This window comes from Vigna angularis, chromosome 1 (assembly GCF_016808095.1).
Source record: "Vigna angularis cultivar LongXiaoDou No.4 chromosome 1, ASM1680809v1, whole genome shotgun sequence".
NCBI lineage: Eukaryota > Viridiplantae > Streptophyta > Magnoliopsida > Fabales > Fabaceae > Vigna > Vigna angularis.
The window spans coordinates 49,562,881-49,588,243 of record NC_068970.1 but is presented as its reverse complement, the minus strand read 5'-3'; the positions used below and the strand labels follow the sequence as shown (position 1 = coordinate 49,588,243).

Below are 25,363 nucleotides of genomic sequence, written 5' to 3'. Positions count from 1 at the left end.
ACTTGGCAATTTTGTTATGCATAGCAGAAAATTAGCTTTAAACAATACAATGTACAAAACATCACCACATGGCCACATTTTCTCAGTCCATTGAACCATACGACATCATGGCCTCATCTTCTTGGCCAACCGATGCATTTTATCAAACAGTTTGGAGGCATCATTGAAGGTCTATGGCCAAGTTCAAGAAGTTCAAGAAATGCAAAACTCAAGGATATTGACCCTGATATTAATTTTCACATTGCAGAATATTATAAACTAAATGTAAATCCCATTACCTTAGTTGTTTATTCTAATCAAAGAAAAATAGGAGAGGGGCCCAGGATCTTTTGAACGTTATTCCACTAATGGAAGACTTTTAGAAAGGGTTTAAGAAAAAGGCATTGTGTTTGGAGGACGGTTTGGAATGGAGGTGGGTTTGGGTAACAAAAGCTCAGTATAAAATTTTTACCTTTCAGATATCAACCTCTCTACAAATGCACACAATAATGTAAAATGGAACTACACAAAAGAGCACACCTTTATATATATCATGAACACAAAAGAAAGCAAGAAAGTGAACCTCAAATTTGTCTAGACAATGCCTGATATATCATCTACGAGACTACGATATACATTACATGGCCCTTAATAAAGTTTAAGAGTGACAAATGTTTGACGAAGCCTAATTTGTAGCCTGCCACAAGAAAAATCAGGCAAATGAATCAGAAAAATTAAAACATGAACCGTATGGAAAACCACTCTTTTTGTTGATTGTGACATAAAATTGTGTATCTGGCAGAAAAAGCAGGTTTTATAGGCCAGGAGCAGCATTAGAATCATCACCACTGCCGGCTTTACCATTGCCACTGTCTGGATAGTTCAATCTGCTGTTAAATTCTGAGCCATATACGTGACCCAATTTCACACGTTTGGTCTCTAAGTATTTCTTGTTCTCTTTTGTGATAAGTGATAACAACGGAATCCTACCGGAAATTGTCAATCCATAACCTTTGAGCCCCACATACTTTGCTGGATTATTTGTCATTAGGTTCATAGAACGAACACCCAAGTCTCTCAAAATCTGCAAATGCAATTTCAAATTCCAACCTTTTGACTCAATACAAAAAATAAATCGTAGGAAATTATATTTCGAACCAGATATAGCATGCCAATGAACTTTCATCTCATTGTAAATTTTAACATTTCAATCACAAAAATGATATATATAGTAAATTTGTTGACTTCTGTGATAACTATGCTAAAAGTCAGATCTACATTAATGTCTAATTAGTTAACCAAGTCCAACTTTTATCCTCGGTGCAAAGAATTAAATTCCATTCTAAATCACCATGAACTAAGAAGTGAGACTGTAAAAGAGTCCAAAGGGTATAACATTCAATATTCCATTCATTAAGTATTTTTACTATAATTACCTGTGCACCAATTCCATACTCCCTTGAGTCAACAGGCAATCCCAACTCCTCATTAGCCTCTACAGTGTCCCGTCCATCATCCTGTAGGTTATAGGCACGAAGTTTGTGGCCCAAACCAATGCCCCTTCCTTCATGTCCACGAAGATAGACCAATACACCTCTACCAGCAGTTTCAATCTGCTGCATTGCAAGAGAAAGCTGATTTCCACAGTCACATCTTGCAGATCCAAATATGTCTCCTGTGAGACACTCTGAGTGTACCCTCACAAGTACATCATGCCCATCACCAATGTCACCCTGTTAAGCTATAAACAGTCAAAACCACGACTGGCTAAAAGTTTACTATTAAGCAATTTAATTTTGTAATGGAAAAAAAGTTAAACATAAGTTGAGCAAATTCTATTTTGCAAATGCTTCAGGTCCATAAACTTACCAGCAAACACCTTGAAGACAAAAATGAAAAAAACAAAGGCTGAACATCAATTTATCCCCATAGAAAGAAAATACTACGTCGATGTTAGTTTGAATGATAATAATATGCTTACATACATTTGTAATTCCTAAAGATAACCTCGATTATCACCCCTATACTTTGAGAGCTTGGCCTTAATCCCAATAATTAAGATAAATAACTAAATTAATCACTTATTTAATAAGCTTTCATCACATGAGAGCCTATGCCATGAATTCAATCATAAAACTTATATGCTAAAAGAGTCTACTTTTATACTTCTCACAAAGACACTTATTGAAATAAGCTTAAAAAAACTTATTATGAGTAGTAAGTCATTTTAATTTTCAGACAGAAATTTGGAAATATCAATTTTCCCTAAAAGAAAAAGGTTGGATTTAAGCATAGCAATAAGGATATACTGCAGCGCTGTATGATTAACATAGACGAAGCTGCCTGGTGATTTTAATTCATGTTGTTATATGATGCTGACATCCTTTCTATTTTCATATTTTTTCGTTGTTATTTATTTAAAATATTCAGTCCAACTATCGACAATGTTCACACGTGTTGCTACAAATAATGGTCCAACATAAACACAAGCATTGCTCACCTTAACCATTGTAATATGCTCAATGCCATCTAAAAGCGACCTATAGCAGTTAGCTGTAAATGGCCCCCACATTGTTGGTATTACTGCAGAACCAGCAGGCTCTATCAGTTTATCTCTCTTCCTTCTATACCTGCAACAAAAATAAGTCAATCTCTCGAGTATTCAAAGAAAATCTTCAGGAAGTAAAACCCAGGGAAAAGAGACTCGTGTAAGGAAAAAAAGAAATAAAAGCACAAAATCAAACAAGCATTGAGAAAATTTTAAGGGTTTATCCAGATTCTCTTTTTTTTTTTTTCACTAGCACTCTAATTCTGGGACATATATGGAATGAAAATAAAATAGAATTTCTGTTAGTATAATTTTATTTGAAAAATTCGATTGTAAATAAATATTTAAATAAAATATACTTCATAAGCAATCATGTCAAAAGTATAACAGAAAGATAACTTTTGGTATTTTAAATTATAATATCTTCAGTAGCCGAAAATCACTTAAAAACATGAATGTTTCATGCATACAGTGAATGTTTCATGAAATATAGACACATACCTTATCAAGTCAGCAATAGATACAATTTTTAAATTTTCACGCTCTGCAAACTGGCGAAGCTTAGGTAATCTAGCCATTGAACCATCATCATCCACAATCTCACACAGAACTGCTGCAGGATTCAGACCAGCTAGTATGGCAAGATCAACTGAAGCTTCTGTATGTCCAGCTCTCTTCAGCACACCACCCTCCCTGTACATTAGTGGGAAAATATGGCCTGGGCGGTTGAAATCACGTGGTTTGGAATCTTTGGATGCAAGGGCCAAGACTGTCGTAGCCCTATCACGAGCTGACACCCCTGTGGTAGTACCATGTTTAGCATCCTGCAAGTACAAGGTAAAGCGTTAAAGTATAGAAAGATACATTAATAATTTCCTTAATGGTACCAAAATACAATTCCATAACATTGTATGATTAACTGCATCTTAGGATGCATGTTCCAAACAATTTGAAATGCACCAGCTTAGTTGCTTCACTTTGTACTTTAAGGATTTTGATTCATTTGGACGTGAAAATATTTCAATATCACGAGTGTTTTTAATGGGGAAGCAAACATGAATTTAATTTCAATAAGCTTTGTTAACATGATGCAGTCTGTTAAATGATGAAATGATCTGCAAATATTTGGAGATACACGATACTAAATGTAATAAAGTTGCACTGAATTCCTAACCAGCTATATGGCATATCCAAGGACAGCTTCAAATAAGACAAATCATTCTCTAAAGTTAACTACCTTGAGTATCTCGGTAGGCAATGAAGTGTAACGCTTCTAGCTAACATTAACAAAGGAGGAGCCTCATCATAGAGACACAGAACAACTACATACGTAGAATGCATGCACCAAATTGTACATACCACTGTTACAGTGAACGCTGTGCGAAGTTTCTCATCATTATACTGACTGTTTACCATCAAAGGAAGTTCCAATCTCTCCAAATCTTCCTCCGTCATGCTTATACAAACTATTCCAGTTCCATGCTTCACAAAAAAAGCCATGGCCTCAGGTGTAACCAACTCCGCAGCCATTATCACGTCTCCTTCATTTTCCCTATCTTCGTCATCTACAACCAAAACCATCTGAAGCACAAACTTAGTTCATAAATGCAAAACCAAAACCTTTCCCCTTCACTAAACAGAAAAAGACAGATCCCATAAACAGAGAAAGCAAGAACCTTTCCATTCCTAACGTCTTCAATGGCCTCCGGAATGGAAGCAAAACCTTCTGTTGGAGTGTCGAAGTCATACTCGTCATCATCATCAGAAAAACCACTGCCTGCTGGCACTGCTGTGTCAATTCCCGGAGTTCCAAATGCCACAACATCACGTTGCCCCTCAGTTCCCACACCATTGCTTTTGGGATAAGATCCCAAGACTCCTTGTCCAGAGGTCAATGTAGCTTTAATTCTACAAGTAGCACTGGAGACACTGGAGTTGAGTTGGACAAAGGCCAAATCCGACCCATGTCCATTGAGAGAGAACTTGTGCAACCCAGTAAACAATTTCAATTGTTTGCATACGCTACATCCAACAGGAAAGCAGCCAAAAGGTATACAATTAGCAATTTTGACATCCAAAATGTGCTATCACAGACACATCATGTGCATATAAACCCGCAGCTCCAGAAATTAAACATGTTTGATTGAATTCACACTAATATCCTCAAATAAATTCACAGAATGACCATCCAAAATTCAGAACTGAAAATTATGCCAATCTTAATTTCGTTTCAAGTGATATGCTAAACTAGAGTTATACTGAAACACCAAATAATCACCAACACGGGCTAAACTAAACCAAACGAGAACCAAACATTCGTAAAGTAAATTTTTTTTCAATAAAAAAAGAGGGGAAATGGTGTATGAAGTGTTGAAATGGGGAGATGGAAACAAACCTAGGGCGGTAGAAAGGAGTGGAGAGACTGATAGAAGAAGCCATTTGCGTTGAAGGGTTTTAGCGAACTTCTTTGCTTGCGTAATTCGAATATGCCAAATAATCACACCCTCCTTACCTTTTCTCTTTCGTCAATTCATCAGTACAAAGTCTGGTTATGCGGACGATCCGACCCGTTTAAGGTCCGCTTTTAAACTGACGGATAAGTCCCAACCCACGAAATAAAAGGATGTTTTTCTAGCCAAAGCTGTCAGATAGTAGCGCTTCACGGGTTCAAATAATAATAGGTAAAATATTTTTTTTCAAACAGTTGATCTTCTTCGCTGAGGCGCCACCGCGTGTTTGCACCGGCAACGGAGTCTGCAGCGGCGACGTCTCTGCCTCTTGGCGCTGAAGGCGGCAGGTCTTAAAAATGGATCCGCAAACGGTACCCGATCCGAACCGGTTTACCTACCTCTATGAACATACATAAACGTGGAGTGGCCACTGTAACTGTAACGATGGACCACCATAATTACATGAGTGAATATTTTCGGTTTTTCTTCCTATTTATGCTTTTTTAGTCGCCATAAATTTATTCTCAAAACTAAAATTATTTATTTAATCTTCATTCTTGTAAATTGGATTCCGCAATTCTAACAAATACCAATGGAATTTGTGGATGGTGCGTGGAAAACCTGTGGTAAGGAAAAGAGAGCATTAATTTCAATGAATGGACAGATTAATTATTTTACACCATGCTCTTTTATTTGAAACTGTAGACACTTCCTCCATACTTGTATTAATAATATTTAACCCATATGAAATAAGAAAAAATCTTTATTAATTTCATCACCATTAAAATGTTAATAGCCTAAAATTTCATACTATTCCAAAGTAAAAAATTGAGACAGATAATTCGTGAAAAATGTGATGTTATGAAGAGTTACTGTTACATGCTAAGAGTATCATCTGGGCACATTTCCATCAGAGGAGAAACATTGCTTACTAATTGTCCCTATATAAGAGATACAGATTTTATCTTGCAAATGGCAATTCCCTGAAGTCCAGCATGATCATTTCAGTCATGAGAATCCCTGTATTCAGGAGGAGGATGTTTCAATCTCTCAAATATCTCATCAAGGGAATCAGATGAAGATTTTGAGTTTAGAATTGACTCGGGAGCATTAGATATAGGGATAAATATCTTGGAGTCAATGTTAGATCTCAAACTTTTAAATCCATGCATCATTGATTCCCATCTTGAGGCTAACACCGATGATGATGATGATGATGATGGTGCTGAACTTGTGCTCTGAGAATCATTACCATCACTTGTAAATGAGGAAGAAACTCCCTCTTGGGTCAAATCTTTTCTAGACACTTCCTCGTTGAGATTTGTCCTCAAAGCTGCATATTTTCTGTTGCCAAATTTTCTACTCCTCTCATAGTCTTCACTTTCCTCTCCTAGAATGTTGGTAGTGTCACTCTCATCCTGAGATGAAGAACAAATAGAAGGAGGGATGGTTAGTTGCACAAATACTTCTACAGATCTTTGTTCTGTTGCTGATCAGATTTTCTTGGTTCAGTGATATAATAAGCTTAAGAATTTGAGCAAGTTTTAAAATTGGCCCGCATTCTAAGATTTTAAGAAGAAAAATGATCATGGCTAGTGGTTTTAGATCGATGCATACCGTGGCCTTGCTGGATGACTCAACATCCATAGTTATGCTGAAACTTCTTGCCAGAGGGAAAACAAGTTCACCAACTTTGTGCCCTTGCTGGAGTAGAGAACGTTCTGAGGAAAGGTAATGAATTAGATGTAATGGAGTTACTGCTCCAAAATTAAGGAAAAAGGTTTGAACTCACCTCTCTGCAAGAGTATTACCCCAGATGGGTCAAATCCATCCATATCTTCTGCATCATCATTGAACTTAAATATTTTCAGATTCCCACAATACTTTATGACCCGGTCAAAAATATTTGCTGCTATTAGTGAAGTATATATAACCATGATTAGGGGGTAAATTTTGTTGAATCCTTTCCCGAAAAAGGGAACGGCGTCATTGATTCTTCCCATTTTCTGCACAAAAAACAATTGAGTATTTCAACAACACTAGAGAAGAGGTCAGGAATCTAATTAGCTCAGGTGAAGCTATTTTGAATAATGTGCAGTAACAGATTAGATGTTAAATCATTGCAGAAATTTTCATGTTATCATTCTTATGGTTGTTTGATGGAAACACTGTCTTAAGTTTCTTGCTACTGTTTTTATAAGAGTTAGAATACATAGTTTCTCTAGGTATATAAATTCAACCAATCCATTCCTTTGTTACCCTCAAATTTGGATGAAATTCCTAGACAATTATCATTTAAAGAAACAATAGATAAGAAGAGAAGATCATGACTTTAGAACAACAAATTAGGCACCAGTAAATAGTAGAAGTACTTTCTCAAAGACGGTTTTTCTATTCCCTCCAATATTTATGAGATTGAGAAAGTTGTAGGAGATGGGTGGAGCATATCTTGCAATCATCCTAAAAAAAATATATGCAAAGGTAAATAATTTAGAATGATTATAAACTTTACACAAATGATTAAAAAATGGAATATTTATAGAAAGCGACTTACGAGCATATCATAAGCAAGCTTACTGAGCTTGTTTGTTTTGGAGTGAGTGAGTAAAACATCATCGATCCCATTTTAAACAAGGAATAATATGTACAAATACACATATACATCAAGGGGATGAAAGCAGCAAGCTGCGAAAAATTCAAGCAGTCGTTTATCAGGAAAATGAACAAAGAAAACTATTAATTTCATGCATGACTCTACTTAAGCTGTATGTAGGTGGCAAAACCGAAACTTCTACAAATGCTTCGTCTTTCTGATAGGAAAAATTGTCTTTTCTAAACAAAATTATCTCATGCACAAATCATTTATTACTATTTCTTTTAAATTTATTTTTTAATTTATGAATAAACAATTTTTTTTTAAATGTTTAGGTAAATAACAATAAACCTTCTACAATGAATATTGTTGATGATAAGATATTAAGTATATTATTAGAACTTCTTAAAAGTTTTTAGAAGATTATAGAGCTCTCTATAATTATTCTTATAAGGTTAGCGTTCCCTTTGTACAGATATTGATGCATTGTTTTAAACTAATCTATTGAATAAAAGATTTATTTCTTTTATATTAATCTTTTCAATGAATTTTGTTTTTGCATTTATTCTTTATCATCTTAGGTACGGTTATTTTTAGAGTTGACTTAAGTGTCATTCTAGTATTCCAAGCGTTCCACTTGTATAGGCTTTGCATAGTCACAAATCTCAATGTCATATTTTTTTTATAGCAACATGAAGCAGAGAGTCGCAAGTGACTACTAAAAAAAAAATTTCCTCTCGAGGATCCATTGGTCATATTGAGGGAGGTTGGTGCATCTATAAGTATAAACCCAATAGAGATTTCATGGGATGTCACTATTTTTAGAACACTTAGGTCCTGTTCTTTTGAGTGGATTTGAGAGGATTTGAAGATAATTTTTTTTGTCGTTTATTTGAATGAATTTGGAAATAAAATTTGTGAGAATTAGTATAGAATTGTATGGACATGACAAATTAAAAAAAATTATTTCCAAATTCACTTTTATTTACCTTCAAATTCACTCAAATAAACGACAAAAAAAATTATCTTCAAATCCTCTCAAATCTCTTCAAATCCATCCTCTCAAATTCACTCAAAAGAACAGGGCCTTAGTGGCATATATGAATCTGATTTGAATGAGATCTTAGCATGCAAGAGTTAAACATATCTATTTGTAATTATGGATGTTGTAAGTTAATTTTTAATCTTTTTTTGTTACCTTATACGCATTGAGGATGATATTAATGTATAAACTTTAGTTACTTGCATGGTTTGTGTTTGGAGCGAGGAATGAAGATACATGAGTTCATACACATGCAATCAATCGGTAACTCTTTTATAAAAAGACAAATGTACATGAACAATACCATACTGGATGGAAATAAACAAATTTACATTGTTCTATATATAGCTTAGTAAGTTTATCATTATTTAATAAGTTATAGTTTTAGACTTTTAAATATGTTTTTAACTAATTTTGAATGCAGTGGTCATTGGCAGCTACTAGTGTTGATAGGAGGAGCCTAGACTCCACATATATTAATTTTTGATGATGAATGATTTAAAATGATTAAGAAATTATTTTAATCATCCTTGCACAACAAAATGGCATAACAAGTGTTTAAATCATTAACATGTTAGTGCTAGATGTATTAATCATAAAATGATTAATTAAATAAGCCTAAACAGATTGAAAATATAGGTTTCTAGTAGAAATAATCAATTACATTAGTGATATAATCCATTAGATTAAACTAGAACACTTTGAATGCAAAACATGGCAAAATGCTCTATTATAATCGATTATAAACAGATTGAAAATATAGGTTTCTAGTAGAAATAATCAATTACATTAGTGATATAATCCATTAGATTAAGCTAGAACACTTTGAATGCAAAACAAGGCAAAATGCTCTGTTATAATCGATTACATTAGTTACCTCAATTAAAACAGAAAGAAAAACATAATAGATTACACTATTAATATAATCAATTAAACTGTGACAATATTTGATTTTTCTATATAAACCAAACTTGAGACCTGACTCTTTAACATTTTCATTGGCATATACTAACACTCTCTCTGAGTTTTGAGTACAGGTTTTCTCAAGAAGCATTCTTGGAGGATTTCAAGCTTTATTGGTGATCAAGCAATCAAGAATTCATTCAAGATTCATTGGACATCAACTGTTCTGATTATTCTGCACTATAGGAGTGTTATACAATCAGGTTCTTGTACCTTATATTTGATTTAGCACCTGTGTTGGGTAGGTCAGGTTAGAGAGTGAGTATTTCCTCTCTTGTATTGTTAGAGATTGAGTGTATCATCTCTTTTGTTGTTTGAGAGTAAGAAAATCCTCTCTTGTATTTGTTGTTTCAGATTTGAGCGGTGTGAGGATATCAATTGAGAGCATTATTGTATTATTGTACTCAAGTATTGAATAGTGGATTGTCCCCAACCTAAAGTTGTTGAGAAAAGACTAGATGTAGACTTGAGAAAAGATGAACTAGTATAAATCTTTGTGTGCTTTGATCTTTCTTTCATCTTTCTTTGTTTGGTTGATTCAAATATTTTTGTTTATTGATTTCAAGATTAAAAGATCTTCAAAGATTTTAATAAGATTTTAAAATCCAATTCACCCATCTTGACTTGAGATATAAGGGCTACATTTCTAACAATTAGCACCATAGCAAATAGTTTAATATCCATACTCGCGAGTATCCGTTAATAATAAAAAATTAAAATTAAAATTAAATTTATATTTTATTAAGTTAAATTTAATTAAAATTTAATTTATATTTTATTAGATTAATTTAATTAAAATTGAAATGTAATTTATATTCAATTTAATTTATATTATATTTTATATTTTTTTGTAATTTTATTTATATATTTTTAAAATTTATAAAATATATATTTTTAAAACCCGTACATATATTTTAAATGGATATTGAGTAATAGATTGAATTTTTTTTCTTTGGTTTCAGATAATGCATAAAGTATTCGCGTCCGAATTATTCTAATTATATGTGGACTTTAGTTAACAAATTTATTTATCAAAGGTTTTTTCAGTAAATAATTTTATGATCTCACATGCGAGCTAGAAGTAATAGATAGGAGTAATAGATATTCATTCATCACCTTGAGGGGATGAATTGTTAATAGATGATTCTTCATATCTTTGTAATTTTTACTACATGTTAGGGTTTTCTTTATATATATAGGTTGATGTACTGTTTCAAATTAATTAATTAAATAAAAAACCTCTTTCTTTTATGATAATTCTTTCAAGTAATATCAATAATTCGAACTCACAAAATCCGATGGAAGTGAAACTTGATTATCATAGGAAAAAATATAGCATTGACAGCAGAAGAAATTAAGAAAATTACTTTATTTCAAAGAAAAGTATGTTGGAACAAGCCGTCATAAATTACCTGCACAAGCACTTCTTGCTGTCCAGCAGCGTGTACTAGGATAGAGAAAAGGGATAAATCAACTCCACTGGTCAGTATGGTAGCCTCTGCTAATAGAATTGCAAATGACATGACGCCCAATATAACAGCCAATGATTTCTCAACATGTTTCCATAATATGCATTTCCATAGAAACTCTGAAAAATTTACATTTCAGTCAGATATAATGCTTCTGTTTATTACCTAACAAGAAACTTTTTGTGCACATCCAAACTCTAATACTTTTGTAAAAGAAAACAAAATGACTTCATTGTGATGTAGAACATCTAGATAGCTTTTATATTTGGGGACATAGATTTTATTGTTAAGAGATCAGTTTTAATACCATAAAGTATAACTAGTGAGTCTATTGGTGACAGTACATACATTTATCAGAAAAAGAGTAGAAATAGCTCTCATAAATTTAATAAGCGGAAAGTACCACATGTTTCCAAAAATGCACCTACTTTGCCTATGCGTTCAGGCCTAAAGCATGAAGTATATTTCCTGCAACAGGAAGAAAAAATTACTTTTAAATATATCTTTAATCTCACAATAAATAGCAGATTCTCTCTCCCTATATTGCTTTCAAATTTTTTGGCTAGAAGAACCCTTATGTCTCACAAAGTTTGCTTACTACTTGCGTAATTTGTTCACTGTCAAAAGAACAGACCATGAAGAGACTGAAAAATGAGAAAAGTGTAGGTTAAGACAAACCATCCTGTAATATCACGACGCTCATAATTCTTTATGGTATCCTCCAGCTCAAGGGCTTCTAAGACAAATTTTGTGTATTCACTGCAAAAAGATAACAATAAAGATAATAATAGTAAGATATTGATAACACAGATTTACTTAGGACATGCAGAGAATATGTATCTATTGAAAATAAGAGTATTTCAGTGAAGTATTATGGTATGTTGTATCAAATGGCATTTCAGAAACGAACACATCATCATATAAACTAAACTGTGTACAGCACAAGAGGACATACATGTACAAAAGATCAACTCATTAACCTATATTTTGCTAGCCGTGTTGCATTCAATTGTCAAGATTTCATGCAGTTTCAAGGTATTTCAATGAGGCAAAGGATTTTCTTAGAGGAGAAGTCTTGCATAACACTGGACCAACTTCTATGTATCAGTGGCTACCTTCTATATCGGTAGTATTGTTCACGAGCTCTCTTAAGACGACGTCTCAGTGATGCCATAGATTTTTCATCTCTGTCATAATCCATGTCACTTTCTCCGAGTCTTCCACCCTGTGGTTTGAAGGAGGGGTCTTCCTTCAACTGGAAAAACCAGTTATTTGAACATGTATATATCAGTACAACATTTTGAAGCAAAATAGCAGCATGTATAAAAACACTTTACCATCTGAAGCAACATTCTGTCAATTATATTCATGTAGGGTCTCAAAGAATCCCGCTTGGACATTTGCTTTGATGTTGCCTGTGTGATCTGACAATGGCACACCATGAAAAATCATATCTGCAAAGAATAAAGGATAAAAAAGAAAGCATTTCTCTTTATCATTGCAATGCAGATTTATTTTGAATGTTACTTATCAAGAGGAAAGAATGACAAACTTTCTACAGGTTTATTGCAGTCCTCAAATTGAAATTGGATCTATAATGATTGATATTGCAGGGCAGGATACTTAAAATTACATGGAAAGAGACAATGAATGCAAATTCAGAAGACTTTACACAGAATGGAAATTTAATTGTTAGAGGGTCATTCATTGTAGACAAATGGTACGAATAGCTTACAACAATAGCATTTGAAAAATTACGATGAGCATCATCTAATTTGACTGCCATTTTTGCAACTTTATGTGAAAGAACTTTTTGCTCAATGTTCCAATCTGCATTCAACCAAATGCCCTTTGGAATTTCACTCAAACCAAACCCAAGTAGAAATGCACCGGTAACCAGTCCAAACGTATTGGAGCAAGCCATGGCAAAACCCGAAATATTGCCACTCCTGAAAATTATGTAACATAAAATTTGCAGGTAACTAGAAGTGTTCACATCCAATGATTCAAGTAAACAAATGAAAGATAACAGAAATATAAAAGAAAGAAGCAGACCAATAATTTTTGTGTAAAGAAATTAGTAAGATGACTCCAAATAGTGCTACAGAACCGACAGACAGATAGAAAACAAGGTTGCCGTGTAAGCTGGTCCTCAATCTTTCTTTCACTGTGAAGTCTCCAGCATCTTCATAACCCTGAATAGTGGGAACCACAGCCCTGTTTAGAGAAATAATTTAATACAGAACTATGAGTGTGTATTTCTATTCACCTAGCTGCCATAAACATCCTAAATATTGCACACAATTTCATATCAACTAGGATAACTCATGAAAAAAATCAAAATGTTGTCAATTACAAAACTAATGGAAATATTCTAAATGTCTGTCTTATAGCTGCTACTGCTTCTTTCCTCCATGTGTGTGAGTTTATTTGTATATTTAACATGCTATAACTAACAAGGAAACAAAGGGTAGCTTAAAAGGAATTTGAATTTGTGTAGAAGACTTGATGGAAAAACATACACAAACATCATATAAAGCTATTAAATTTCAGAGGAATTAGAGTCAAGTGGGACCAGATTATATGGAAGCAGCTTACCATGTAAGTAAGAAGGTACTCCAATATGACAAACTCCATAAGAAGGAAATTGCTCCACTCTCATAATTATTTAGTGCCTATCAATGAAGGGAAATGACTTGACCAAGTTGCAGTGAATCAAATACCAAAAAGTAAATATCTGTTAATGAAAGAAATAAACTCTATAACTTCATTCTATTTCTTTATTGATTACTACTCAACTAGAAAGCCATTTTCTTTTCAATGTTTAACTCTATTTCTTGTCTCATGTACAGAAACAACAAAAACCATAGAAAACTGACATATATGTGTATGCATTGACAATTTGCATAGAAATACCGTCCAAATGTCTGCAGGGACGAGGATGATGATGGAGACAGAGCAGAACCAGGTGTATGCAACGGTGAAGAACACATATCTGGGTACATCAGGCCCAGAGAAATAACTCAAAGTAACAATGACCATGCCAATAGCCACGGGCAATGAGAACATATAGAACACCCACATTTTAATGTTACACTGTCTTAGGTTTCACGTTATGCATGCATGCATGTCCCTTTTGTTTTTTTATTTATTTTTTTGTATGTCAATAGTTTCCTCTCCTTTTCCAATTTGGAAAACAATGCAGAGAAGATGGGAAATTGAGAAAAGAATGTTATGTTAGGACCTAAGTTGAAGAAGAAGGAGAACCGGTCAAGAGGACCCCTATTTTGCTCTTCACTACCTCATTTAGCATGCTATTTCTCACATGTGTCATCTCATTTGTAAATTTTTTATCATTTAAACTGTGTAATTCTATAACATTTTATGTCATTTTATAATTATGACATTTAACTCTATTTTAACATGATTTTATTTTTATTTATTTTATTCCATGTTTTTTATATTGTATAATAAATATAATTACATGATCGAATGTACTCAAGTTGGATTAATGTAAAAACAATTGACAAATCCAAACATATCTCAAAATGATTAATATTCATGTTTTAAATCTTAACATCTCTTAAATTCTAACTGACCAATCGTTCATCCCTATAATTTATCAAAGATGACCCATTATATATAATTGGTGGCAATACTGCTAATTATTTTTGTCTGTGTTTTCTTTAACAGAACCCTTTTGGAAGATGATTGGTCTATATCATTTCATGGGGTAAAAGTCTAGTCCTACTTTGTGATTATTGTTGACCCTGATTGTTTTCCCACATAACATAAATTTAGGAGAGATGTAGCTCATATTTTAATCACAAGTCAATAAATATATATAATAATAAATAAATAAAAGTTTGCATATTTCAATTTCGTCATAACAAATATTTAGGACCTTTTAACAACACAATAATTATGTTATAAGTTGTAAGGTATTTTTAATTGTACTAGATGTCATAGGACAAATGACTATTTTAGTCTCTGTATGTGTAAATCGATAACAATTTAATCCATGAAAAAATATAAACTAAACATATTTTAGTCATACAACATCTTTCAACTTCTTATATTTCCTACTTTATCATGAATAATAGAAGCCTACACACTAATTTTTATTGTTATTTACACATCTCATTTCATTAATTAGTAAAGCTTGAAGGATTTCGCTCTATGATAAATCCAATTTTCTTTGTAATCTGTATAGTTTGTTGTAAAATATTAAAGAATCTACATGTGATCTGATTTCACAAAAAAAAATTCGTAGCAGCAGCTGTTGTTGTGATTCTAACCAACTAAGGGCTAACACTGAAAGGTGGCTGTGTAGTGGAACCATCTGCTTTCTGCACAACTCTTGATTGTTATCAATGTCATTCAGTTTCTTCAAACTCATTTGGCCACAAGAAGGGCAAGAAAGTAAGAATTGTTTCGAAGCCATATATGCAGAAGAAAGTGTCGGTGACCAGAATGTTATGGTTTTTCACCCCATAGTGCACATTACTTCCTCTTTCCACAAGCCAATCTTCAACTCAATATTGGCCATGACGTAAATGTTATTTTTCTAGCCAGTACTAGGCCTAAGGCCAGAGCAACTCCAAACAAAGCATGCAGCCTTACACAGAAGTACTTAGCCATGAAAATCTTATTTTTGTCCTGAAAGATACAACTTACGTTTAGCAATGTACAAGAAATACACCAGGGAAACAAAAACTCAGCACCAGTCTTTCACTTGCCTTGTGATTGTCTTCGACAAATCTAATGACCAGGTTTCCCATTGGCAAGGTCAATGCACAAAGGAACTAGTACAGTCATATTCATAACCAGAAGAACAATCATTAGTGCATGGTCCAAATTAACACAAACAACAACTATAACCGTAAAGAAGGGAAAATATCATAAATGAGATGCAAAAAATGACTAAGTTTAGAAGTACATACTATACAAGTGAGAGGAAGTGTCTTGCTTAGACCAAAAGCAGCCAAAAGAACATAAAGCATCAAAACTGCCCCTTTCACTACCTCTGCACCTTTTTCAGTGCCAAGTCTAACCTGAAAGAGAAATGAAAAATAAGTAACATAGGTAGATTTACATTGTTAACTTGAACAAGAAAAATGTTAAATTAAACGAAGTGCATGTACCAATGGTGACATTTTCCCAACCTCTTTATCTCCTTCCACCTGTGGAGTTCATAAAAACATGCCACCTAATCAATGTTACTCAAAACCATAAAATAGAGTTCAATTACAGAAATGAAAGTACCTGATGGAAATGACTGCAAAACAAGATAAGAGATGTTGTGATGCCAACAAGAATTGATGCAGAAAGAACTGTTCCACTTAAAGGGACATGATTCATCACACTGTCCAAAACATTGAGAATCAAAACCATGAAAAATAAAAAGAGAGTTAGGGACATTCTAATTAGGTAGCTGAAGTAACCTTGCACCGCCATGTAGTAAATAAAAAGCATTAGTAGCAAAGGGACCAAATGCTGCAAAGCACAAGGGCTCTCCCAGCCCCTGGTAGCTTAACCGAAATGGTGGACACTGCAACGAATAGGGCCAAGCAGAGAAATTTAAAGTTAATGACTCCTAAATAATTTTCCAACACTATTCTGATGTCGGTAGAAACTTATACTATACCTGATATATATAGCCACAAATAATTGCACAAACAAGAAACAACATTGAACGAATGTTTTTTTCTGCAACAGCAGTCCAAGTCAGCCCAGCGAAGCCAAGAGCAAGGCACAAGTACGCAGCAATGAAGGTTCCTTTACGACTGCCCAAATTCAACATGAGGAATAATCAAGCTGAGTTATTTCTCTGTATTAAATACAAAAGCAAAAGAAGACAGAAAGCACCAAAACCAAGTCTGAGAAAAACTCACCTACCGACCAGGTTTACAACTGATTCCTTTTTGTTCTTGTCAACTCCAGTGTCAAAATCATGAACATCATTGCTGTCATGGCCATGCATAAGAAATTAAGAAATATTAGTATATTCCTTTTATGAACATTGGAAGTATTTGATAAGAATGATCCATAAGAGTAATGAAGTGGGAGGGGGAGCCAAAATTGGTAGTAAATTCATAGAATTGCATCATTTTCCTTGGATGGGTTAGTACCTGTTAAACTTGATAGAATGAATGGTTGAAGAACCACGTAAGACATCTTGTTAGTGTCCATGTTGTTACAAGTTTTCAACAGATATCTAGCCTGTCATTTGGGTACTAGCAGTTTATATTACATTTTGACTGAAAATTATGGCTTCCAAAAGTTCGAATGATTTTGCTACCAGAATCCATTTTCATTACATATATTTAAGAAAATATGGAGATTTTGTTGTGTTGAACAATCATTTACTTCTATTTCGCATTCACTCATTCCATCCGTCGGTCTGTATTGAAACTTACCTTAAATTGAGCCAGGTAATAACAAGAACCGAGGAAGCCAGGAGAACAAAATAACATCTAGCTGAGAAGATCCCTGTCTGCAAATACGCTGCTGCACTACCTACCTATCCATAGAAACCAAGAACTAAATTAGAAATTCTCTCACTCAGTTTGACATGTAGGATAATGATGAAAGAATCCAGAGAAAGACCAATTTAATCAGTATAAGACTTAGACTCATACTTAAATTCTCAATAGATAATGATATAAAACAAAGCCTTTAAGATGGGGCATTGCTTAAAATGACATGAATTCCCAATGAGAAATATGATAATCTCTAATTCAAATACTATAAGCTATGGAGATAGGTTCAACATTAACATGGGAAAAGGATGGATGGCCACTGGAGGAAAATCTTCTCTAGAAACTTAATATGCTTCAAAATATCCTTCCTTCTGTCTAAATAACTAATATCAGCCTTCTTCCAGAGGCAAGCAGAAAGATGTTACTCTGCTAAAACAGAATGACCTAGTGCACAGAGATTTACCTATGACTCGCATTCAACATTTTTAAATCCATAAGAAAAAAACTATAACACTTGATTATGTTATTATTCATGTAGTATTAAGTTGAAATCATCGTGGTCTCAAACTACTAAGTGTGAACTCCTATCTCAAACTCATGCTACTGAAAAACCTTGTTAGAAGCTACTCTTGTTCAACTTAAAAGTTCAGATTCTCACAGTGAGAGGAACGAATGCAACAGAGTAAATTGGCAACTTGATGGCTCTCCAAATCAATGTTTCCTTTGCAATATCCTCCTCAGTTTCATCGCCAGAGTCTCCAATGAAAGAAGGGGATAACTCCACTCCTCTTGCACATAACACATGTTGATACTGTTCAACTCGCAACCTTCCTCCATATCTCCTATGAAAGACTTTCACAACACTACATGTTGATCTCTGCTGGCACCTGCAAATCAAAGTTCTGTTCAACACAGCATTACAGAAACAATTGACCTGCTATCTTTCACTTTCCCATTTTTGTTGATGAACAGATAGAGAAAAAGGAAGCTACTTTGTGAAGTAGCGCTGCAGTAGAATGTGGTCATTGAGTCTGTTGAAAGCAGAAGAAGCTTGGGTTACTGCCATGATCATCTCCAGAAGGGTCTCTGAGAGAGGGGCGAGTGAATACTGTGATGAGCTACTTGAATTTGAGAAAAGCAGCAGAAGAGAAGTGATGAATAACTGAAACTGAAAGTGAAAACGCTTTTCTCAATCTTTTTGCATTGAAGAATCCTATCTCCTTACAAATTACAATCTCTACATGGACCACTAGAATACTGCCATCTAAGATTAAGCTTAACGGTGGGGCCATATTCTAATGACAAGACTCACAGGACATTATTAATTAATCAAAACAAAACAGTACTGTGTCATGTCTCATTTAGTTAACACAACTAATAGCTTATATTTTACAAGAATTATAATATTATGTCTAATATGTTTTTCTTATGTTTATATTAATTACTTTGTTATTTTTATTTTTTATTTTTCTCTCAATACTAAATGATTAAACATGTCATAAAAAAAATTAATACGTCCTCCACGTCATAAAAGAACAACCAAAATATTTATAATTAAAATATCTAATAAAAATGTACGGATGAAGTTTGAACAAATATATTTCAATATTTTGATGAAATATTTAATATCATCACTATTTATTATTCAAACCAACTAATTTAAAATTTTATGCGTTAAGAAGATGACCTTTTTCTTATAAATTTCATCTAAGCTTTAAGCTAATTTTTAACATTAAGAATTTGTTTTCCTTTGTAAAATCGTCTATTCTAATTCTATATGTTAAATTATAATATACATTTTTCAAAGAAAAAATTTACCTCACCTATTTATTTTAATATTTCATTCTCAATATAAAAAATATTCTTTTAAAAGACATTTGCATTATGTATTTTTGAATTAAAAAAATGCAAATAGATCATTTTTTTCATTCTTTTTAATCATTTCCTTGACGATCATCAATAAGAAAAAAGCTGCCAAAGTATAAAGAGCCATTAGGACAAAAAATATTTAATGACTTTTTTGAATAAGGAGGGGAATGCTTGTCCTAATAAAAGTACTTGTAATAAAACAAAATTCGACTTCACCACGTGATGCGTGGTAAATTTGTTAATAGTTGCATTTAATAATGTGTATTGTATATTTCTATAACATTCAATAATTTAACATCAAAATTTAAATATATTTTTCTCTTTTCATCTTCTATGACACTTCTTAATAATAAAATTGTAACATAGTTTCACACTAAAAAATGAATAATATATTGAATTGATAAGTCAATTGTAGATTGTTGAATAGAAACATTCATTAGGGATTTCTTTGCTTTATATAAAGATAATACACAACAATAAACACAAAGTTTTTACCTTTTTCTCTTATTTGACTGTGCTTTCCTTTTGTCTTCTCAATATCCCTCTATCCTAGGAGCCATGGACATCCTCGCTATCTTCACAAGCTTCGCATGCCATATCTAATATGGTATCAGAGCAGGTTTACTGTTTCTGCCTCTACCTCTACTATATCTACTTCTGATCATCCGGGTTGCACCAACTATGGCAGTCTTTCTTAGTTCTTGGTGTGACGGATCAATTAGATCAATCTTTGAACCCCTCTAGCCCCTTTGACCTACATCTTAGGAAAAATTCAGGTCTCACTCTTATTTCTCATATTTTAAATGAAAATAATTATTCTTCTTGGAGCAAGAACATGAAAAGGGCTCTTCACTCCAAGAATAAGCTCAAGTTTATAGATTGAGGTATCAAGAAGCATCAAAGAAACGACCCCTTGTTTGATGGTTGAGAACGGTGCAACATGATGGTTTATTAAAACTCTTTCTCCACAATTTGCAGTAAGGCAGTAAGTGTTTATGTAGAAAATACTAAAGATTTATGGGATGAGCTAAAGGAAAAGTTCTCCAAAGGAGATTACTTCAAGATTTCAACTTTGTTTCAAGACATTCACTCGAAACAAGGTGAAAGGAATGTAATCCAATTTTTAAAAAGTTTCTAAAAGGCCTGAATGACACTTTAAACACCATGAGAACACAAATTATTTTAATGGAACCCTTCCAAGCTTCAACTGGGTCTTTTCCCTCATCATGTAACAAGAAAGGTAAGAAAGGCAACTAATTAACATCATCAATCAGAATACAGAAACACAATTTTGGCCAACATTGTTGATAAACAAAATCATTGGAAGCAAGAACAAAGAAGAAGGTCTCAAGGACCTGGTACTAGCTCGTGTGGTCAAGCAAAAGGAAGGGAAAGAAATCTCAATTATAGGAAACAATCATCCTATTGCCACAAAATAAATCATATTATGGATGAATGTTACTCCACACATAGTTACCCACCATGATATAACAACAACAATAATAACAACAATTAAGACAGAAGGGAACAAAATAACTAGAGTTATGCCAATGTTTCCAAAGGGCATTATGCTTCTATAGAGCCCAAACCATCCAATAAGCCAAAACTCAATCTTTCAGTTCCTTCACTCCAAAACAGATACAAAAATGGTTAAAGATGTTAGAAAACAGGGACAACTCTTCTCACTCACAGAGTGTCAATTAAGTTCAACAAAATACACTAGGAGGCAAACAATGTATTTTTTCTAAGATTATAAACACAAGGACCTTTAATCATGTGACCCATGAGAAAAAAATATTTATCTCATCTTGATTTTTTATCTTTAATTAGTTTTATTATTATTTCTTATTTATATTTTGGACTTAGCCCATATTTTTTTTATTATAAATATAAAATTCTATCTATATATTCAAGGGAGATTAATCACATACATAATTTTTACTATATTAAAAAATATATATTTTGTCATAAGATTAAACTCATATCTATCAAATTACCAAATGATTCTTTTGTTACTACATAATAACATGTAGAGACCATTCAATTTTCCAAAAATTTTATTATTTTTAGTGTCTTATGCATCCTGATTTTTTCCTTAACTTCATAAGCTAAATCACATTAAATCATGACTTTTTAAATATTATCCTTTTAGTAGAAAAAAATATAAATTTTTAAAAATTATTATGAGGGCGAAAGTTTGAATTTTTAAATAAGTTTAAGATTTATCATAATAAGTTATAATTTTTAAAATCATTATATGAATTAAAATTTTAATTATCAAGAAAATTTAACACCTAACATAATATTATATAATTTTAATTTTTAGAATTTTCGTATGAGTAAAATTTTTATTATTAAACAAAATTAAGAAAGGCATGATAATTTAATAATCTATACTTGGAAAAAATTATTAATAAAAGAGACTTGTACACTAACTTCATAACCAATGAAGGCGAATGAGTTATATACATGTTATCTATGACAAAGATACACATAGATATATCATGTATGCATACTCCAATCAAGTTATTTTAGAAAGCGTATACAACAAGAACATGTATATATTTACTTTTACCTTAACACATAATGATATATATTAGACAAATTTAATAATTACCATTTATTTTTAAATTTTGATATTTCAAACCGTAAATTTGTTTGTTGATGAAGCTGCTGGGCAGAGGAAATTAAAATCCCACAAAAACAGTTCAGACATTTCATTTACTTAATGGGAGTGCAGGTAAAACATTGGGGGGTGCAGGAAGCAATAGCGGAAAACAGATCTTTTCTAATATCTCGATCCAGTGGACTCCAGAAATGCCAAAGATCATTGGGCTATAAGTAATTAAAATGGACAATTAATTTCCTTTTCCTCTTATAGCTTTACAAATAACTTATGAAGAAATTTTTCAATTAAATTTATCATATTTTGAATAATCATTATTGAAGTTCAAAACTATAAAGCTAAAAGAAAAATACTGATATCTTTCACTGATGATAATAAATTAAAAAGGAATACATGTTTACTACTTAAAAGATATTAATAAATTAATGATTACTTGATCTTGAAACATAAAGGAATTGAAATATAAAAAAATTAATTAAGTAGTACGTACATTATAAATTAAACTTCTTAAAATATTTTTTATTAAAAAATTGTGTTTTACTCAATACTCAAAATATTTTTTATTTTTGTTTAAGTATTCTAATATTGGATTTACTATGAGCATAATGAAGTGATTATTATTTTTTGTTTTCTCATATTTAATTTCCTTCAATTTGTAATTTATTTCAATCTTTAATAGACTAGTTCTTAAAGAAAGATAACCTGTGTCATTAAAGAAACAAATTAATTGACGAGTTTGAGGCAAAATTATATAAAAATAACAATCATATCTTCCTAATAACTACAAAAATCACATGAAAAAATATTAAGACAAAAAATAAGTAAAAATTAAACACTTAATAAAACAAAATATTTTAATAGAATATCAATTAAATCAAATATAAATAAGTAACAGTATAATAATGAAACTAATTTAGTTTTAATGAAACTTAATTTAAAATGGTATGAAGCGTTCTTTTAAATAGTTCAATTATAAATACAATTTAAAGTGCTTTAGTTTATTTTAAAAAGAAAATGGTTCAGTTTAAACAAGTTATTTTGTACACTCTAAACTAGTGTTTATAGTTTGATACATATAAAAGTTTTCAAAGATAATTTTGAACCACTATAAATAACACATTTTTCTTATAAATATTGATTTATTTCCAATTCCACATGAAATAGTAGAAAAAGAAAATTCATATATTCAGCTAAAAATATATATATATATATATATATATATATATATATATATATGTATATGTATATATATATATATATATATACATATATATATATATATATATATATATATATATATATATATATATATATATATATTTGGTAGAAATGCTGTAGAAGTTGGTGTTGAACATTGACTCTTATTAATGGAATAGTAGTTTCTTTGATTTGCCTAATTCAATAACTAATTATAATTTTGGCTAAATCCTAACTAAATTCTATCAACTTTCTTTTCTTGCTAACTAAATTACTGTTCCTATGCATATGAAGTTAGTTGGATATGGGTGAAAGATTATTTAAAAGAAACATATTTTTTGTAAATTGATCAAGTGAATTTATTTCTCTGTATACTTGTCAGAATTTTTATGATTTCTGTTAGATTTAAATAACATCAATTGCGATCGACTTAAGAAGCATCTATGAATTTTTTTCAAATATTTTTTTTGTTATAAATCTCACTCTAATTTTCGGTAATTATACAATCATGTGAATATAATCACAAAGAAAAAAATAAATAGTAACATTCTCTGATATGCATTTTTTAAACAATATTAGTTAAATGGGTAATTACTAAATTTGAAACTTCACATATTATTTAACAAATATATTTTATCATCTATAAATTTAATAATTTTTAACAGATAATAATAATCATGTATATTATAAAAATATGCTGATAACCTCATCCAAAGCAGAAAACTGTGACAGATTTTTAATAAATGTTTTGGAAGTATCAACATTTTGTTTTATAAATATATACAAATTTGAGAAGACTTAATACATAATTTAATAAAATTAAAAGAAATATTTTATTTATATATTAATTTTTGTTTGTATAAAAAGATTTGGGGACCACAGCCCCCTAATGCACGGATAAACTCCGCCCCACCTGCTATATATTAATTCATTCTTTCTTATTCCCCAATGTATAGAATAATTCAAGTGAAAAATAAAACTAATAATAATAAACCATAAAATCTTATTTTGGTGATCAACCTTACAAGATATATGTGCATATTTTTCTTTTAAACAGTTATAATTATCTATCAACTTTATTAATATATGATTTGTGTTTTTAGATTTATAATTCTCACATATATTAAAATATTTGATGACTTGTAGATTATATTTAATAATCTGATTGTTATTTTTTTTTCAGTGGACCTTTTAAATAGTATGTTGATATTGAATTCTTAGTAAATTTATAATTAATTATTGTAATATATGATTCCCTAGTCAACTTAGATAAAATAGTAGTCAAAAATATTAATAAAATCATTCATTGATCAAGTAACTATACTATATAAAATTAACGGTCACATTTAAACAATGATTAGACTTAACAAAAATTAGTTTATGTAAAAAATTATTAACACTAACTAGGTCATGATTAAATCGATAGTAATTCAAATTTCACTTTCAAAATCTATAAATACTAGTTTGAGGTAAAGAGGTAGGTGATTGGATTTACTACGCATTAACTGTTGAATTCGTTAAATCTTTATTGACTTTGACATCGAAGTACCTTTTGTAAGTAACCTCCTAATTTGATTGAACAATGTGAAGGACAAACTTTGAAAATAAACTTCAAGATACTCAGGACTTAGTATACAGATAACTTCGACCCCATAACCGAAACAATTATAAAAAATCAGAAATATAGTGATAAATGTAGAACATTAAATTATTCTTAAATAATGACTAATATTAGTAAAAAAAATAATTAACCACTATAGTTACTAATTTAAATACCAAATATAATGAAAATAGTTTCTATTATAAATAAAATATTTTAAAAAAATGGTCTCTAATATTAACTATTAAGGTTTTAGTTATTAAAATTAGAAATAAATTTCGTTAGTAACTAAAACTTTGACCACTGGTGTCAATGACAAATTTCGATGATGAATTCCTAATCAATTATAGTTTTTTATTTATAATAGAAACTATTTTAGTTTTCAATGATTTTTTTTTACAAATTGGTATCTAAATTGGTTAACTAATTTTTTTATTATTGAAATTAATCATTATTTAATATATTTTTTAATTAACTTAAGTTATTGTAACTTTTAACAAATTAGTTCTGTTCTCAAGTTTAATTATTCCAAGATGTGAAATTTA

General features: G+C 31.4%; 3 protein-coding genes across 3 annotated transcripts; all 3 read right to left on the bottom strand.

The window, feature by feature from the left end:
• Nucleotides 1-502: 502 nt before the first annotated feature.
• LOC108322214 (bifunctional riboflavin biosynthesis protein RIBA 1, chloroplastic) lies at nucleotides 503-5,430 on the bottom strand. The gene is made up of 7 exons (XM_017554235.2): nucleotides 4,923-5,430; nucleotides 4,204-4,549; nucleotides 3,887-4,108; nucleotides 3,029-3,351; nucleotides 2,480-2,609; nucleotides 1,416-1,712; nucleotides 503-1,063 (listed from the first exon to the last, which is right to left on the bottom strand). Exons 1-7 carry the CDS (start codon nucleotides 4,964-4,966, stop codon nucleotides 794-796), a joined length of 1,632 nt encoding a protein of 543 aa, XP_017409724.1. The 5' UTR covers nucleotides 4,967-5,430; the 3' UTR covers nucleotides 503-793.
• A 388-nt stretch (nucleotides 5,431-5,818) lies between these two features.
• LOC108322203 (uncharacterized) lies at nucleotides 5,819-14,128 on the bottom strand. The gene is made up of 14 exons (XM_017554224.2): nucleotides 13,961-14,128; nucleotides 13,643-13,719; nucleotides 13,100-13,261; nucleotides 12,780-12,993; nucleotides 12,382-12,468; nucleotides 12,160-12,299; nucleotides 11,723-11,803; nucleotides 11,448-11,512; nucleotides 10,988-11,163; nucleotides 7,532-7,662; nucleotides 7,350-7,437; nucleotides 6,770-6,983; nucleotides 6,595-6,698; nucleotides 5,819-6,395 (listed from the first exon to the last, which is right to left on the bottom strand). Exons 1-14 carry the CDS (start codon nucleotides 14,126-14,128, stop codon nucleotides 5,982-5,984), a joined length of 2,121 nt encoding a protein of 706 aa, XP_017409713.2. The 3' UTR covers nucleotides 5,819-5,981.
• A 961-nt stretch (nucleotides 14,129-15,089) lies between these two features.
• LOC108322207 (2-carboxy-1,4-naphthoquinone phytyltransferase, chloroplastic) lies at nucleotides 15,090-18,704 on the bottom strand. The gene is made up of 11 exons (XM_017554230.2): nucleotides 18,519-18,704; nucleotides 18,185-18,413; nucleotides 17,464-17,567; nucleotides 16,939-17,010; nucleotides 16,692-16,830; nucleotides 16,489-16,595; nucleotides 16,310-16,409; nucleotides 16,189-16,227; nucleotides 15,988-16,098; nucleotides 15,784-15,849; nucleotides 15,090-15,703 (listed from the first exon to the last, which is right to left on the bottom strand). The coding sequence occupies exons 1-11, from the start codon at nucleotides 18,596-18,598 to the stop codon at nucleotides 15,575-15,577; spliced, it is 1,176 nt and encodes a 391-aa protein (XP_017409719.1). The 5' UTR covers nucleotides 18,599-18,704; the 3' UTR covers nucleotides 15,090-15,574.
• Between the last annotated feature and the right edge of the window lie 6,659 nt (nucleotides 18,705-25,363).